Source organism: Pseudonaja textilis, chromosome 3 (genome assembly GCF_049901715.1).
Source record: "Pseudonaja textilis isolate UNSWEBS1 chromosome 3, rPseTex1.2, whole genome shotgun sequence".
Lineage (NCBI taxonomy): Eukaryota > Metazoa > Chordata > Lepidosauria > Squamata > Elapidae > Pseudonaja > Pseudonaja textilis.
In genome coordinates, this window is record NC_141992.1 from 110,750,057 (window position 1) to 110,767,971 (window position 17,915).

General features: G+C 38.0%; 1 protein-coding gene across 4 annotated transcripts in view; it reads left to right on the top strand.

Annotated features, from left to right (window-relative positions):
• SORCS2 (sortilin related VPS10 domain containing receptor 2) overlaps positions 1–17,915 on the top strand; it is a 145,887-nt gene that overhangs the window by 105,891 nt on the left and 22,081 nt on the right. For all 4 annotated transcript variants that reach the window (XM_087930599.1, XM_087930597.1, XM_087930598.1 and 1 more), the window contains exons 15-22: positions 998–1,118; positions 2,806–2,939; positions 4,836–4,961; positions 6,455–6,626; positions 8,710–8,896; positions 10,954–11,087; positions 16,391–16,514; positions 16,856–16,968. In XM_087930599.1, the coding sequence (XP_087786725.1) occupies positions 998–1,118; positions 2,806–2,939; positions 4,836–4,961; positions 6,455–6,626; positions 8,710–8,896; positions 10,954–11,087; positions 16,391–16,514; positions 16,856–16,968 (1,111 nt within the window). The remainder of the gene's footprint in view (positions 1–997; positions 1,119–2,805; positions 2,940–4,835; positions 4,962–6,454; positions 6,627–8,709; positions 8,897–10,953; positions 11,088–16,390; positions 16,515–16,855; positions 16,969–17,915) is intronic.

Sequence of the window (17,915 nt, forward strand, 5' to 3'; positions counted from 1 at the left end):
CAGTTCGGAGAACCAGCAAATCGTGTCCCTGGCTGACCCCTCCCCTCACCACCCATTCAGTCCTTATCACGCATGCACAACATAACTGACTGCATTCTCCTCTGCCCGCCCCGCTCCGCCCAGTCACTCCTTATAGTATTTCTTTTTCCCCCACTCCTGACGATCAGCTTTTCCGACAATCAGCTGTTCTGACAATCAGCTGTTCTGACTATCAGTTGTGCCGGGATCCCCCTTGCTGTTTTACTGCTTCGCCAGGAGGCCTCCCTGAGGCCCAGGAGCCAAAAAGGGGCACGGAGGGGTTCCTGCGCAGCCCCTCCATGCTCCAATTTTTGCCTCCTGGGCTTCAGGGAAGCCACCTGGGTGAAAAAATGCCTCCCAGGAGGCTTTCCTGAGGCCCAGGAAGCAAAACAAATGGAGTACAAGGGCAGGTGCTGCAAAAAAAGGAGAAGAAGCCACGCCCACCCAGTCAAATGGCCACGCCCACCTAGTCATGCTCACAGAACCAGTAGTAAAAATATGTGCATCCCACCCCTATATATAAGTCTAAGTACTGGTATTGCTACTGATTGCTCTTTCATTCAAAGTTACATTAGCACTGGAAAAGGAGATGTATGAGAGGTCCTTGTGGGTTGTGGTTTACTGTAGTCACATGATCACAATTTGGGCGCTTGGCAACCAACATACATTTACATCCATGATTGCTATTTATGGCCTCAGCTGGCTTCCAACAAAGCAAAGTCAATGGGGAAACTGGTAGTAAGTCACAAATCACAATTATATCACATCATATGATGCAGCCAGAACTGACATTGTAAGTCAACATTCATCTTACAACCACACTCCATAGTGATTGAGTTGTTGGTCCAAACTGCAGTCAGTAGTGAGAACTACCTTTTATTTACCAGCCAACCATAGCAGAAGGTATTCCTTATTATAATCTTGTGTTTCACTTGCAGTCTTTTAGTTGGGACCTCACTCAGATTTTTTTTCTCTTTAGGGTGTTTGGACATATCAGCTACCAGTCAGACTGGGAGCTAGTGAAGGTAGATTTCCGCCCATCTTTTCCCCGTGAATGCACTGATGAAGACTATGAATCATGGGACCTGACAAATCTGCAGGTGCAACTACATAGAAAGAAATAACTATCATATTTAGTGATATTTCTTTGTGTAATACTAAAACATGTTTAGTATTATCTGTATTAACTGCGCTAAGGCTATGGTTCAGTTAAAGATAAGTATAATTTGTCTAACTGAACTGGTTAAGAAACCAGCACATCAAACTAAAACTTAATTTTGAGTTAATATCTAAATTCTAAATGAAATATGATTTTTACAGACCTCAGTTTTCCTATTTGAATAATCTGGAAACTTATAGCATGGTTTCATTCCATCAAAAACAAGAAACAGAGAAAAGGGAGAGTATTCAGGTCACATAGCTTATGTATGTGATACAATCTCAACTTTTGTTTCACTGAATGTAGCTTGATTTCAAAATAGCCAGGCATAGGATTATACTAAATCCATGGCTTACCAATTACAGATGAAACAGACTGCTGTGAGAGAATAGCTTGATTTCTAAGACTATGTTCTGATATTCCAGGAAATTCATACCCATAGAAAGCATCAAAAATAATCGTTCTTGATTAATTAAAATCAAGTTATATATATTAAAGGCATAATTTCCGATTTGAATATGTAGCTCAGATTTATTTAAGAAAGGTAATATGGCACCAGTTATCAGATAGCATTTTAATGCAAAGCAAAAAAGTGGGGGGAGAGGTGTTTCACAATACAACATAGACTACAGAGTTTTCAGTTAAGTGAACATAAAATCAAATCGTTAGTGGTATGATTTGTTTATAGTTAACAGCACTGCAAAATGAATAGTGTGAAAAGTATGCAAAGAACAATTTCAAACTAGTATTAAATTCTACAACAAAGGCTGTTGTCTAGCTCAAATATTTACAAATATGGCAGTGTATGCTCCTTGATTTAACTTTAGCTGGGTAAGTATGTGTAGGTATTTTATTAAACTCAATAAACACATACACATTAAACATGCTGTAGACTGGACTGGCAAAAGTTTAGTTGATGTGGAGATAAAGTATTTATTATGGACTGAATATGAATAGGTTTCAACAATCAGTCTCTTAATTGCCTATAATTGATGTCACACCAGTTAAGATTAATGGATCAAGATATGTTTAAGATACAAAATTTAGGGAGAATTTATTTTTGACATAGCCAGCAAAGAAATAGAGGTATGATTTGAGCAATAGGCATACTTATATTTCAACTTGCTTAGTACAATCAAATTAATTGAAAGTGAGGAAAAATGCCCTGTATTAAGTCTACCTCAGTATTGCTACACTGGAAATAGTTCTGTGTAGATTTAGACAAGAATGTTTCTCAGTGGAAGTTGCACAGCCCAAAAATTGAGCTTGTTGTCGTCTGTTGCATGAGATCAGTCACTTTGTTTTAGCATTTAATTTGTTTCTCCTTTCCTTCACACACATGTGCCTATAAACATTGCTATATTTTCTGTACTAAATATTAAGATGTGTTAAGCTCCCTCACAATAGACAATGTGTATTTATAACCAATACAAGAAATGGAAACAAGTAAGGATTTAAATTGTGTTATAAAAGATCAGTTCATGCAATCTGCATGTGAAACACTTGTTAGATTTTATACCTAAAATTCAGTTGACAATTCTTACTGAATTCTGAAAATTAGTCCAAGAATTGGGAGACAAATAAATAACTTTATCTATCAGCTATGAGAATTAATCTTTAATATTCAGGGTGACCATTGCATAATGGGCCAGCAGAGAACCTTTCGACGGAGGAAGAATTCATCATGGTGTATTAAAGGAAAAAACTTTATGTCAGCACTTTCTTCTAAAGTTTGTGAATGTAGTTCTTCTGATTTCTTATGGTAAGTTTTTCTCTCTTTCTGTCGCCTCAAGTGGCCAGGTTGTTAATATTCTGTATAGAGTTGGGCATACTGAGCAATCCAGATGGTCCTTGATATATGACTATAATTGACATTACGGTAATAAATCATGATGGTCATAAAGTGGGTCACAAACGATTTGCCCATTTTTATTACCTTTATTGTGGCAGTCATTAAGCAAATTCCTTGTTTAGTATAGGCAAGGTTTTGCCAGAAACCAGAAGAAGATGCCAGTTTCTGACAAAAGCATCGTATATCATGGCCATTGGGTGCAGCAAACAGCTGTAAATATAGGCTGGTTGCTGAATCCCCAGAATTCAGTCACATGACTGCAGGGTGGAGTTGACATCAGAACTTCAAACCTGGGTTGCAAGTCCCTTTGGGGGAGTCTATTGCAATTTTGAATGATTGCTAAGTAAGTCAAAACTACCTTTATTAGCAGAAATTATGGTTTTTATTTGTTTGGAAGAGAACAGTTATCTTCACAAAAAAGAAAGGGACAATATAGCCAACATTTCATTTATTTTATGTCAGTCCCAAAACAATCAGTATGACAGTTCACAAATAGATCATAAAGATTGAAAAAAAAACTTCAGTAGAATAACAATGATTTTTTTATCCATAAACACAAATTTGTTCCACCAACAAATGACCAGGTTGAGCCAGGGGAATATTTTTCAGATGGATATCATTGTGAAGTCATTATTGAAAATGACAGCATGGGGACTTGCCCTGTTTAATTCTTAAAGGTGGTAAAACCAGAAAATAGATTTGGAGATATCAATCTGCATGAATATGTAGGATTATCTACCCCAAAGCTATTGTATCAGTTAAATGTTTAGGTTTTAAAGGTTTAAAAAGTGGAAAGCGGATTGCCCAGGAATAGCACTTTGTGTATTTCTGTTTGCAAAGTATCAGATCTGTCATTTTGAATTATGCTTGGAGATTAGGTTTTAAGTAATACAGAAAAAAATATCTTGGTTTTTGTTTGCTTATTAAAGTTATTTCCTGCCCATCTTGTATCGAAACAACTCTTGGCAGAGTATACTGTATGCCTATGGTATTTTCTCTTCTATTTCAGCACACAGCATTCTTTATTTCTTCAATATACATCCTGCGTATTACATTTTAATAGATTTAATACAAACTGAAAAAGTCCTATTCAGTTAAATATGGCCAATATCTAGAGAAAACGATCCCATATAACCTGAATCATATCAGCCCTCTGTAATAAGACTGCCTTGTCTGAAATAGACTTGTAGACCATGAGGGAACTATGTGTCTGCCAGCACAGCTGCTGGTAGCAGATTTATTACAGGTGGCCACCAAGGCTGGTTGCCAGAACCATCTGCTCCCCTTGAGTCTGCTCTTCAGAGACAGCCTGAGGAACTTAGTTTCAAGAGGGATTTTCTGTCTGTGTTAGACATTCTTTTCTCCTTTGAATTTAAGCTGGATATCACAGCAGTTCGTAACAAAAGAAGGAAGGGCGGAAATTAAGACCTATTTCCCTTCCAATTGCTCATATGGTCTCCAAACTTATGGAACGTTCTAGCCTCCCAGAAAGGTTTTATTCCTTTATAAATAAAATTGACTAAATGATTGTATACTTATTCATTATTTCTCATGCAAAGAGAATAAATCTGGTTTTTATAATGGGGACTTATTGCTGCTAACTTGAGTGCTGATAAGCTCCTGCTGAACTCAGCTGTCAAAACTATAAAGACATGCCTAGAAAGTTAGTTTATTGGCCAATATGAAAAAGCTATGGAACCCAAAAGATATCTGGTAAAATATACCATCCCAAAAGGATACAAATTATTTCAGCTGTAATTCATACAGTTTTGTGTACAATAAAAACATGTTATTATTATTCTGTAGTGATTATGGATTTGAACGTTCACTATCAAAATCAGAGCCTAACATGTGCTTTGCTGACTTTTGGTTTAATCCTAAAGTCCCTGCTGAAGACTGTATCATAGGAAAGTCCTTTAAAAGTAGCACAGGGTAAGTAAGTGAATATTTAGCTTGGAAAATAGCTCTCTATTTTCCTTTCTGCCTTTTATCAGTCTCCTTTACAAATTTCTAATATGATAGAGGCAAAAATTATTATTTATTTTTAATAAAGTATTTTGATTTTTGAAAGAAAAATTGATGTGGAAAGTTTCTGCGTACTATTGTGCCTTAATGAATGCTCCTCAATCTGTTCTGGGATTGTAGCCAGCCTTTTGGGCAGTTTGAATAACGAGTTCTGACTTTGCCAAGTCTTCACGGGGTCTTGTATTTTTAATTATTATACACCCCATTTTTTAAATCTTTGAGGGAATTACTGGGCAGTATACCAACATTATGATTAAATAATTATAAACAAAAACATGGTTGGTTGGGAATCCCTTACAATTGCCCTGGTACTGTTTTGTTTTAAAATTGCCCCAATCCTGCTTCTGTAGTAATCTTACAAGTATAAGTACAGAAAATACCGTATGTAACATTACATGTCCATCCTATCATTTCCTTCTGGCCTAACAAAGCAGAGTGAAATAGCAAGCTAAAGAAATGAAAGGCATAAGAAAATAAAAAAGCAAAGGAAACATAGCACATATCAACAGCATTCCCATGCTTTCTATCCTTGTTTCCAATATGTCCATACATTGCTTTATAATTTGCTGCTATTCTTTCAAGTTCTCATCTCTCTTTTTAGCTTTTCATCAATTATGCAATTGTTACTTATGTATGTAGTTCACTGAAGTAATTTTTATCTGGATTGCATTAATCTGGAATTTTGCACATTTTTTTCTCAAAACTATTTCTGATCCTTTCATTATCAGTATTATTGGAGCATAACATGTCACTATCACCAGCCTATGGATTTCAACTTTCACATGCAAACCACAACAACAACATAGGTGACACTATACATTGTGGCTTTGGTTAAATCAAGGCTTCCTCATACTGCTTTTTAATAATGTCAATAAGATATAGACTAGCTTACTAGCCTTACTCCCATGCAACATTCAGCCTTTCCTGCCAATATTAAAACAGTATCAAATATTTACCATATTTTGACCAGCATGCTACCAAGCCCAATCAAAATCCAGTTTTAGTTGAAGCATGTTTATGTTATTTTTATGGAAACTCGAATCTCCAGCATGGAGATTGCAATCTAACATGTTATAGTTTGCATCCTAGCAGTTAGGAGCTGTATGTGGTATACTGACAGCATGCTACCTCTGCTTTTTCCTAAATATGTTGTGTGAACATATAGGGTTGAATCCAAATTAAGACTTTGCTCTAGAGCAGGGGTGTCAAACTCAGCATCATGGCATCATCACATGACGTATGGTGACTTTTTTCCTTCTTAACGCATCTGGCCCACATGCTGGCAGTTTGACAGCCCTCCTCTAAAGCAGGAGTATCTGCTCATATATATCCTTTTCTATATCTATTGATCAGTTGTGTTCCTCCCTCAGATATGCTCTCCTTTTTACTTCTTCCTACAGATATCGTAAAGTTGTATCTAATATATGTAAAGGAGGTGTGGATTTACAAAAAAATTCTTCTCAGCATGTGTGTCCACTAACTGCTCCCAAAGGATTGCAGATCAGCATTAAAGGGGAAAGCCTAGCCATTAAGCCCGGAGAATATGTCACCTTTATTGTCAAACAAAATCAGGTATTATTGGAATTTCCCCTTTATGGAAGTCAGAAAAACCATAATTGTCCTTTTAACCTGAAAACAGGGTTGCACTAGAATTTGTCCTACAATGTATTTTGTTTCCTTTCTGTTTTTCTACTGACTTATCATTCTCTTTATGTGAAGGTAAAAACTTAAGCAGCCTCCTTCTCTTACTTCACAGTTTTTCCCCCAAAGCTCCTATAAGAGACACCTCTCTTTTTTCCCCCCACTGATACAAAAAAGGGAGATGGGAACTATGTTATAACCTTTACTATCTGGCAGGCTAGCATGACAGTAGTGTATATTAGTATGAAAATTAAGTAGTTGGCTTAGCAGCAGGAGATAGTATGTGAGTCACTGAGGGCTTTCTTCCTTTCCTAGGAATAAAGTAATTGAGAAATAACTGAAGGTAGTGTCAGTAATCAAGAAACTTCCTCTAGCAGGAAATGTTCAAACCGCAGAACAGTTAGTGCCAAAATTTAAATTAATTATTAGTGAAGAGGATTTTAATCATTTCCTTTTCCCAGAAAACAGGAGTAACTCTAACTTGAAACATCATGGGAAATATGCCACTGCATCTATATCTGAATGTTGATAAGAACTTCCAGACTAAGATTATTGAAGCATAAGGTATTATGACTTTAAGGGACATCATTAGTTTACAGGTGCCTGCCTCCAAAACTATGTAATTGTTTGCATCTGTTTTGTATGGTGCTACTGCTTTTTCATATGCTACTTGAAGTTGCTTAATAGTGAACCCCAGATTTCAAATAGAGGCACAGGGCAAGGATGGTATCAGAAGTCAGGGACCCTATAGCCCTTGGCAGCCTGGTAATAGTGGGAAACACTGAAGAATTAGTGTTAAATGGCTTCAAGCATTTCAGTGATAAATTGCGAGCAGGACCAAGTGAAAAACAGAATGGCTTCAGTGTCCTTTTGTTTTTGTTTTGCTGGCAAAGAAGCATGGGGGTTTTACAGTAAGTTTCAGCTTACACAAAGGCAGTTAAGCAAAAACTGCAAATAATAATAAACATGATTGTCACATATTTTGTTGCTAGGAAAAGCATTGCTTGTGAGATACCTATGTTTTTCCTAGACCTTAAGGAGTATTGGAGACTGTTGATTTATTATGGTGAATTTGGAATTGCTTATAAAGGGCAGGATTGTGTGCAGTGCATGCACATGTAGAGATTGTTGATAGTGTTACCATCTTAAATAAAATAGTATAAGCAGAGCAGAAGTAGCTTTGATATCTAATGCAAATTTGGGATGCCTTCAAAAGCAGATCTGAAAATCTTTGACTAAATGAATGGATTAGGAAGCTTCTAGTAGAAGTGACTGGTAATAGGTTTACATGCAGGTCATATGGAAAAACTCATGCCCCAAGAAATTGTTCAATTCAACTATATAGCTGGGTGAGAATCCACTGTAGTATGTAGCAAGCTAAACAACTGAAGAGCAGATGCCTACATGAACAATTCAGGCAGAATGTATATCCACAACCATTTGTTACAAGATGCTTGCGCGACACAATGGGGTGAAAAAGGAAGCAACAAAATTCAGGACCAATTACATGGCATACCCTGCCATACGTCAAAAACATTTTGGAAGCAGTAGAAAGCAGCTTCCAAGTTGTGCAAGTGGGCATCTTAAACTGGCCCGAGACTACCATACAAGGACATATTATGCATTGCAAACATCGCTTAGAGGTGGGAGATACTTCTAATATAATTAGAAGTATCCCCTGCATGGATTGCCCCAGTGACTGTGTAGGATAGACATGGAGAAAGCTATCCACCAGATTGCAAGAACACAAGCGAGCAGTCGGATGAGGAGACCCTGGTAACTTCACATTGCAATGAACAAGGACATACATTCAATTTTGCAGCTGAGATACCATGAATTTTAAAATACTTTTAATAGAGCTTTGAGAAATGCTGTTTATGATGTAACAGAGACAGCAATCAGTTCAGAGAATGGTTAACATTAAGCTTCAGAGCTGCCAGTATTGATACATAGGTTTATACATAGTTTTGATTGCTTCCCTCTTCCATTTTCTCCTTATTCTTGGTTTTCATAGGGTGATACTTTAAACACCAAGTACCAAGTGAACTTTGGAGATGGCATTAAGGCAAATTATATAAACCTGACACTAACAGGTGAAACATTTCAACACCATTATGAAAATCCTGGAGTTTATCATGTTTCTGTGGTGGCCAAGAATGCTGCAGGTCAAGATGAAGCTGTCATATTTATTCAGGTTCATCGTAAGTTTTATTTTATTTTTCGCATTTTAATTATTATAGCAGTATTAGTATAGTATTAACTTACTTATTTGTTACATTTGTATATTCCATTATAAAATGGCTAGCAATTTACAGTGGAATACATATTTCACTCTTGGAGCTTCTTAACGGTCAACACAATATTGGATTTTGTCCCTCTAGAATGGAAATGACTTTCTGATCTCAAGTTTATTCATCGGTCTGCTATTGTTATCAACACCAAACAATCTATGTTGAGAAATGGGAGGGATGCGTTTTGAATGCATCTTGGCTATAATATAAATCATAACATATATTTAGGTTATATCCATAAATGGATTCTGGTTCTGCCCTGTATATAGTCAGTGTAGTAGAATATTGAAAGTTGATCTAATATCTTGCTCAGATAAATGCTCGTTGTAGTCATAAAGGAAGTAAGGTAGCCTTCAAGATGAAAAATGGAACATCAATCCCCGTGACACCTCATTGCTTTTTGCATTTGCTGTCTTCTGCATATCACATTTTGTGCTAGCACACAAAATAAGTAGAGCAGAAACTCTGCTCTCACTTCTTGATACAACTGAATGTGGAGGTGAACAAATTAAAAAATGCATAAAATCTGGAGGTAAGTTTTTTTCTTTAAATGAAAAGTGCAGCTTACAGATCCATGAATTTGTTTGATCAAGTTGGGAAAGTTTCCTATTTCCAGTAAACTGTTCACACTTTCTTTTTATATACTGATATCAGGAATATATGACAGGGTTCTGCCTAAATTTAGTTTTGAAGGCAGTGTAGCAGACATCTCACCTGCCTCATTCCACACAACCAACACCACTTTCTCTCAGGATTGCTAATATTGCTTTGATTGCTGTTTTCAGTAATTACAGTTTTGAAACACAATTGAATCCTGATGATTTAATGTTGCAATATATCCAATGATGACCAATGAGAATAGATTCAGTTTTTGAATTTGTGGATAAATGAAGGGATAAAATCTTCAGCTTCTTTTAGAAAAAAATGTAATTGTGCTGAGAAAAGGAAAAGGAAAAACACAGTCCCAGCAAAGAAGTTGGACTTCTTTGGAAGTTTTTTATTCCTTATGTTCATCTCTGTCCAGTACTAGACATATGTTCATATATAGTTGGTGGAATTTCATGGGAGAAAGTTATTTAAAAATGGCAGGATATAAAGCCTGAGATTTGCAAAACTTTTGTAATTGTTCTAACATCTGTTGATCCTTCACTTTAGAGAACTATGTGACAAATATGCAGTATAGTTTTCTAATAAACACATTGTCAACAATAAGCAATTGACTTGGAGAAAAATGGTGATGTACAGTGCCAGGACTCCACTCATGAAATTAGCTTTAATGTACAGGGAATCTCCCTATAGAAGTGTAGGATCAGTGTCTCAGTCTCATGGTCCACAGACCACATGAACCCGCCAACAATATTGGGAAACAATAGTCCCTATAGCTCATGCAGGTTGTAACTAATAAATGCTGCTCCTCAGAAGGCAGCATAACCCTCAGTGTAAATAATACAAATGTAAAGCCTTCTCTAGACTTGGTCAGACAAGTTCAGAGGTTTCACAGTATCTTGTCCCCAGTGTTTGGAAACTCTGCAGTCCCCTAATTGAAAATTTCACGGTTCCTATTTGCTTCTATCTAGTATATATACACAATCCATCAGCTTTGGGTTTCCCCTTTCTGATTTGGGAGGAATATAAATACAGTATTTATTTAAGTCTTCCAAATAAAATAAATGCAACCTTTAAAAAAAACATCTTAATTAAAACATCTTAATTAAAATTTCAACAAGTAATAAAAACTTAAGACAATTTAATTTGTAGTGAGAATTACTAACATTAATTTTCTATTGAGCAATAAAATTTGATATAATTTAACTCAGTCCCTAAGGAAGTGCTGTTCTCTTGAATTTGTTTTAAAGGTTTAAAAGATGTCCCTGAGAACCCTTATGCATCTTCAGAAGATGTATTTGAAAGCATAAGATGTTTGATAAATTAATGGCTTTTTAATTAACAGTTGGGACTCTTTCCAGCTCCACTGCAGGCTTTACATCTTGAAGTAGTTCCTGCCGTTGGCAGAAACCAGGAGGTGAATTTGACAGCCATTATCTTGCCAAGGAACTCTAACTTTACACTTTTTTCCTGGTGGATTGGAAACATTATTCAGGTATTGAATAATTATTGCCGCCATTTTTCCAACATTTGAACCGTATTATGCTAATTTCAATATGTATGTATTTATAAAATTTATAAGTATCTTAGTATCCTAAAACAATCAGTTTTATTATCTTAATCTATAGTTTTATTATTAAATATTTTTGAAGGTTTGACATACTGTACTTCCTCCATATTCACTTCAGCGCTGCAATTTTAGTGAGAAGAACAAATTGCTAAGATTCTTAAAGAGGTTCTTTGAGTGGCCATCTTGCACATACTCCAACCCTCTGCCCATGGCAGGAGATCCTATATAATTCTGGACAAATGGATGTACTGTCTCTTCTGGAAAACCTCCAGTGGTAGAGCACTTACAACTTCTGGAGGGAAGCCTGATTAATTGTTCTCATCGTCAGGAAATTCTCCTTAGTACTAGGTTGGATCTTTCTTTAATGATCTTCTGCCTGTTACTACTTGTCCTGCTCTCATGTACTTTGGAGAATACGAATGTTCACTCCCTCTTGTGTGTGAAAACTCCTCAAGTACTGGAAGGCTGCTATCATATCACTCCTAGTCCTTCTCTTCATTAGACTAGACATACCTAGTTCCCTTATGTTATGTTCATGTTATCCATTCCCGTAATCATCTTTGTTGCTCCTTTCTGCACTCTTTCTAAAGTTTCAACATCTTTTCTGTATCATGGTGACCAGAATTGGATGCAATATTCCAAGTGTGGTCTCACCCATGCAGTATAAAATAGTACTAAAACTTCACATGATCCATGCCTCTATTGATGCAACCTAAACTTTCATTCGCTTTTTTGACAGCTGCAGCACACTGCTGGCTCATACTTAAGTAAGGAGCTGCTTATACACTCAAAAGCTAAGGCTGGCAGGCACATTGAGATTGTTGGTGTGAAAGCAACATAACAACCTGCAAAATGCTACTGCCAGAACAGTTTACTGTTAGGCATTTTGTTCTGAATGGGACTTTGAGTGTAGCTTTGAACTACTGAAATGCTAAAAAGGTTGTTTTTGTTCTCAAACCGTGCCCCAGAATGTTCAAGGGGCTGGAAAAAATAAACTTTACCAAGTTCTCTATACCTTTGGAGAGCCCAGTGTTTGCCTTCTGTTACTCTCTAGCCGGCTTCCCACTTCTCTGTGTGCCAGGGTCTCTGCCACAACTGTAGACTGTTTCCTCCTTTTCAGTATTTAAACCTCACAAATGCAGCTTACCTGTAAAAAAAAAGGTGGGAACTGATAGGGATGAGCAGGTCAAATAAAGGAGGGAGGCTTGGATTTTGGTCAATTTCAAGTTGACTGGTAGATCTGGCAAAGACTTCTGTAACAGCTCTCTAATGCAGAAACAGCATAGCACTGTGTGTTGCAAGCTGGGGTTGGTTTTTTTAGCAGTTCAGACTGTACTCCTGAGTGCATGAGATCATTTCGTTCACTATCCATAACTCCCACTCTTGATCTGGGGAGTTACTTAGTAGTGAATAGTAAAGGTTGTCCTATTAGAAATTACTGCCAATCCTCAGTTTCACTAAAAGGAGATAATAGCAACATTTTCACTCATGTAAGTGTGACTATCAGATAGTTTAACCATTCGCAATAACGGTGCTCCAAGTGAACTATGATTATGACATGTTTGTTTAGCAATATCCCACAACATGCCTGTGACTCTCATTAATGCTTACAAACATAGTCGTTCATTAGATGTCTAGTTAATTTTAGAATTTTTAAAGAAAAATATTCCTGAACTGTGGCAATTTGATAAGAACACGTAGTGAATCTAACCCTGAATTGGGAGTCCTATATGTGAAAAAAAAAGCTTCAATGCAAGAAACTTCTGAAAAAGAAGGATAATGCATTGTGAAAAACAATCATAAGGTACATATTTATAATATAATATTTATATATAATATAATATTTAACAGAGGGAGAGAATTTAGAGCAGTGGTTCTCAACCTGTGAGTCACGACCCCTTTGGGGGGTTGAACGACCCTTTCACAGTGGTTGCCTAAGAGTCTAGATTCTAGAGCATATCTTCGGTGCAACATACCTAGTAAATCGAAGGCAATAGGATTCTGTTCCCGTCAGTGGCTATTTTCCCATGCAGCCCGCGATAATAGATGCACAAGTTTATCCAATCGGGAGGCAAAGTGCGTCTTCGCTTTGCCTCTTTGGCAAGATGTTGATTGACTTGGGGATGAAGCCTCACGATAAGAGAAATCACGGCCGAGGGAAAAGACTGATGTCCTTGGGCCTGGAGCGTTGGCTTCTCCTGCCCTTTTCCAAGATTGGTGGCTTAGCGACTCCTGACCTCCCTTCCAGCTCTTTCGGGTGGGCTTCGGTCTTTCTGGGCCGGAGGGGTGCTTGGCAGAGCCCAACCCCACCCACCCACTTTGGTCCAAATGGCTCCTTCCTGTCCCTGACCCTCCTCCCCTGCTCTGCCCCCCCTGTGCCCCCCCAGTTCTCTCCTTCCTCCCCCGCCAAGGAGGGCAGGGACCCGCTTTTGCTGCCAGAATCCGAGAGCTGGATGGGTCCTAAGGGTCCATCTGGCCCACTCGCCCTCTGCGCAGGGCAGAGGATTCTGGACGACTTCCCATGGGGACCTGCGCTATTCCCCGCTTCAACAGCATCCAAGCCTTGCCAAAGGACATCCCTTCCCCTCCCCACATTTGGGCAGGGGGTTGTCCCGCATGGCTCCTGCCCTGCAAGTAAGGCAAGGGGGTGCAGCCGGTTTCAGCATTTCAGCCCTTGGCTGAGTCTTGGCGGTCTCATTCAGCCTTGCTTCGAGGCAATCTTTGGGCAGCCCTGGCCAAGGTCAGAGCAAGGGACTCCAGAAAATGCACCCCGAGATCGGCCTTGCCTTTTTAGCTGCTCTGCACCCCACTCCTGGCTCCCATCCACTCCGGAGCCTCCACAGGTACCCCCAAAGAAGTCAAGGCTGGAGCCACTACGGGGCTCCTCTCATTTTCAACCCATAAGAAACTGAACCCCACCGCCTCTTTCAGCGGGACCCTGCATCTGCCGTGGCTCTCCTTCCTCCTTTTCCTTCTGGGCTCCGCTTTGCTTAAGCCCCAGCCCAGTCCTGAGGTCTCCTGCTGCTTTCCTGGTCCCCCATCTGCCCTCCCTGCCCTGCTGCTTGGCCCCCCACTGAAGGACCCCCCGTTGGCCCCGTGAAGGCGGCCCTTCGGATTTTTCCATGCCCTCTGTTGAGGAATGTATAGCTCTTAGACCAGCGGTTATATTAAGACTGTTACCCATGCTACACCATGCTTCAGGACAAAATTTCATTTATTTGTAATGAGAAATAAATATTTCACAATATATAATTATGTTCAATTTGTAACAATGAAAATATATCCTGCATGTCAGATATTTATATTATGATTCATAACAGTAGCAAAATTGCAGTTATGAAGTAGCAATGGAAATAATTTTATGGTTGGGGTCACCACAACATGAGGAACTGTATTAAAGGGCTGTGGCATTAGGAAGGTTGAGAAGCACTCCTTTAGAGGATTTAAAGACTGAGAGAAATTAAGAAACTTCTGTAATTATGTAGTTGTCAGAGACTATGGAGTAGAAATTCTAAAATTAACTAGACACCTACTAAACTCCTATTGATTTTTTATTGTGGTTAAGTCCAGATCAAGAGTTCAACTCCATAGTCTCTGATAGCCAGATTAATGCAGGGATTTCTTGATTTCTTGTGTGTGATTCTGTTGCCCAGGAAAAATCAATATTAGGATATTTATATCATTATCAGACATTTATATGCCCTTCATCTACCAGTGAAAAACTATAGACAGTTCAAATAGGAATCTTTTAGATTCAGTTACTTTCTTCCAGTTGAAATTAGTTTTTACCATGTTATACGCTTTCTGCTTCTTTGTTTTAAAACTACATGTGCTTGCAAGCCGTGGCAAGCAGCCATCTTCCCCTCTCAGACCTCTTAGAAATGTTGAAACCAAAGGGATTCATTGGAACTAAGTAGTTTTGGGGCTCCGCCAGGCAAAGCATCCGGTCATCAATTTAAAAAAAAAAAAGGAGGGAGAGTTGCTCAAGAAAAGGTTTTGCTGCATTTTTTTCCAGTTTTGAAAAACTGAGTGGTAGAAGCTTGTAAATATGAGGCTTATGAAAACACATTTTTATTTAAATGAAATCATGAATTGTATTATAATTCAATATTTTATTCCACATTCATGACAATAATACAGTAATACTAATATTACTGATAATATTGTATAATGTTTTACTTTTCACATACTTAAAATCAACATTCCTCTGTTTTTTCAGGTAGCAGACAATACTAAAATGTGGAGATTTTCACCGCATTTTAAACCCTTTTTGCTGTAAAGGAAAAAAGGTTTCATGGTTTCCCCCTTTCTTTTGTTGAAAAATCTAAAATTCCTGCTACCATTTGGAAAAAATAGATAGATGAGGGAAGGTGTCTGCATGTTCTAGTGAAGAGGTAGAGGTAAATAGGCCAGATCAAGCAAAACACCTGTACTTTGTAAGTTGTGTCACAGTTGCAAACTTAAATGGGCCCTGTCACCTGTACATTTGTTGCTTGATTTTTTTTAACCTCTCAAAAACTATTGAAAAGAAACCACTTTAGAGGCATGATGTTGATGTATTATACCTGAGATGAATAATTCTGGGGTTTATGATTTTCTACTTATAATTTTTACCATGAAGATTTTCCTTTTTGTGTGTTTCATTGCCATAAATTACCAAATAAATTATTTACAGCAGGTGGCAAACCTAATAAATAAATGTGGGGGTTTTATGAAGAAAAAAATAAAATTCTGGGTCAAAGGTAACTAGAAATGAAGCCTCCTGATTTTGAATCCTTCACCTTAGTTGTTGACATACTAGAACAATCTTTGTTACTTATTGCTAAGAGAAATTACCTGCATGCCTAATGACTATTTCCATAATTGAAACCCACTGCAGTATTATATCAATATTTAGTATTTATCAGCATTTTTGCTATTTTTACTTCATTATTTTTTTGTTTTTGTGATTGGTTGCTTTTTCCCTTAATACTAACAGTTGATATATGGAGCAGAGCAATTAATGGTGGTTACCTGCTTCACAGAATAAATATTCTGAGGATAATATGGTTTATATGCATTCCCTGATTTTCACTGATGTCTGTGATATTTTAGTGAATTTCCAAATTATGGGGAAAATACATTATTGTTGGCAAACCTTTTAAACACCCCAAAATTGAAAATGAATATTCATAGTTGGGAACTTTTTGGCTCACATTTATTTTTTGTCTATCACTTATTTTCTTCAGCCAGTTCTTTCATTGGAAAATTTCTTGATAACCAGCTTTGCTGAAGCAGGCAAAGTCAGAGTTACAGTTCAAGCTTCTTGTGGAAATTCTATGCTTCAAGATTCCAAGATTATCCAGGTTTTGGGTGAGGCACCATCCTTTTAATGATATTTAGTAATCATATGTTCTTATCATCCTCCTGCAGGTACTGTGAGTTTAGAGTGAAGTTTATAATCTACAGCCATTGCAATTGCTGTGAAAATGCAAGTCAGGGCAATTTTTGATATCTATTTAATTCTATTCCTCCCATGATTTATAGTTATGTAACTTGTTGTTGTAATATAACAAATAAGTTATAACTTTAGGATATTTGTTTGATACACATGCATAATTACATTTATAGAGTCCTTTGAATCGTTTTAGAATTGCTATTTTTAGAAAGCATTTTTTCAGTTATTTACTTGCACTATTTCTTCATATTTCCAGATCATTATCAAGTACTTCCATTAAGGTTTTCTGAACATCTAGATTTATACAACCCAAACATACCTGCTTGGCGGGAGGATGTTGGTCATGTTGTAACACAACGGATTGCCCAGGTACTCTTTTAGGTTATGGATGCCACCTTCTCAGATTGTAAACTAGCAAATTTAAAGGAATTAAAAGTTACCATTGTGGCAGAGGTTGATTGTTGTTTAGTACATTACTTTTGATAAGTATATGTTGGAATATTTCTTGCTACTGCTTTATTTTTAAAAATCAATACTCTGTCTCCTAAACTGTAGAACAGGGGTGTCAAACTGGATTTCTTTGAGGCTGGATCAGCATTGTAGTTCCCCTATGCAGGCCAGCGGGGGAAGGGGGGAGATGGGTCAGACACCTCCTGCACCACCCTGTCGGATGAAAACGGGCCACGGGGGCCTCACGTGATATGACCTGTTTTCAGCATCCATGGCCTCCTGCAACACTCAGCCAGCCGAAAACAGGCCTGGGGGTGGGGGAGCTCATGCGACACACACACCCCATGGAACCATTTTGGCTGGTAGAAGTACTGCAGGCTGGTCCTTTGATATTTCTAGGCCGGGCCCACAGGCCAGAACTAAGCATCTCGTGGGCCAGATCACAGTGGAGGGATTCCATTTTTTTTACTACTGGTTCTGTGGGCGTGGTTTTGTGGGCGTGGCAGGGGAAGGATCCTGTAAAATCTCCAGTCAGAGGTGGTATTTTCCAGTTCTCCGAATGACTCAAAATTTCCACTACCAGTTCTCCAGAACTGGTCAGAACCTGCTGAATCTGGCCTGTGGGATCTGGCCTGTGGGCCTTGAGTTTGACACCCCCACTGTAGAACATTTACAGAAAAAGGCCACCTGCTTTTGTTTTAGAAAAGTAACCCACAGGTTGTTTGCTCTTAATTTTAGAAAGCGCAAGAATGTCTGTATTAAAATTGGGTTGATACTTTTAATCTGGGACTAAATTTTATTGAATATTGAAATTTGGATGGGGAGGTGGGATTTAGGCACCATATAAGGTTGAGGAAATTCTTCTA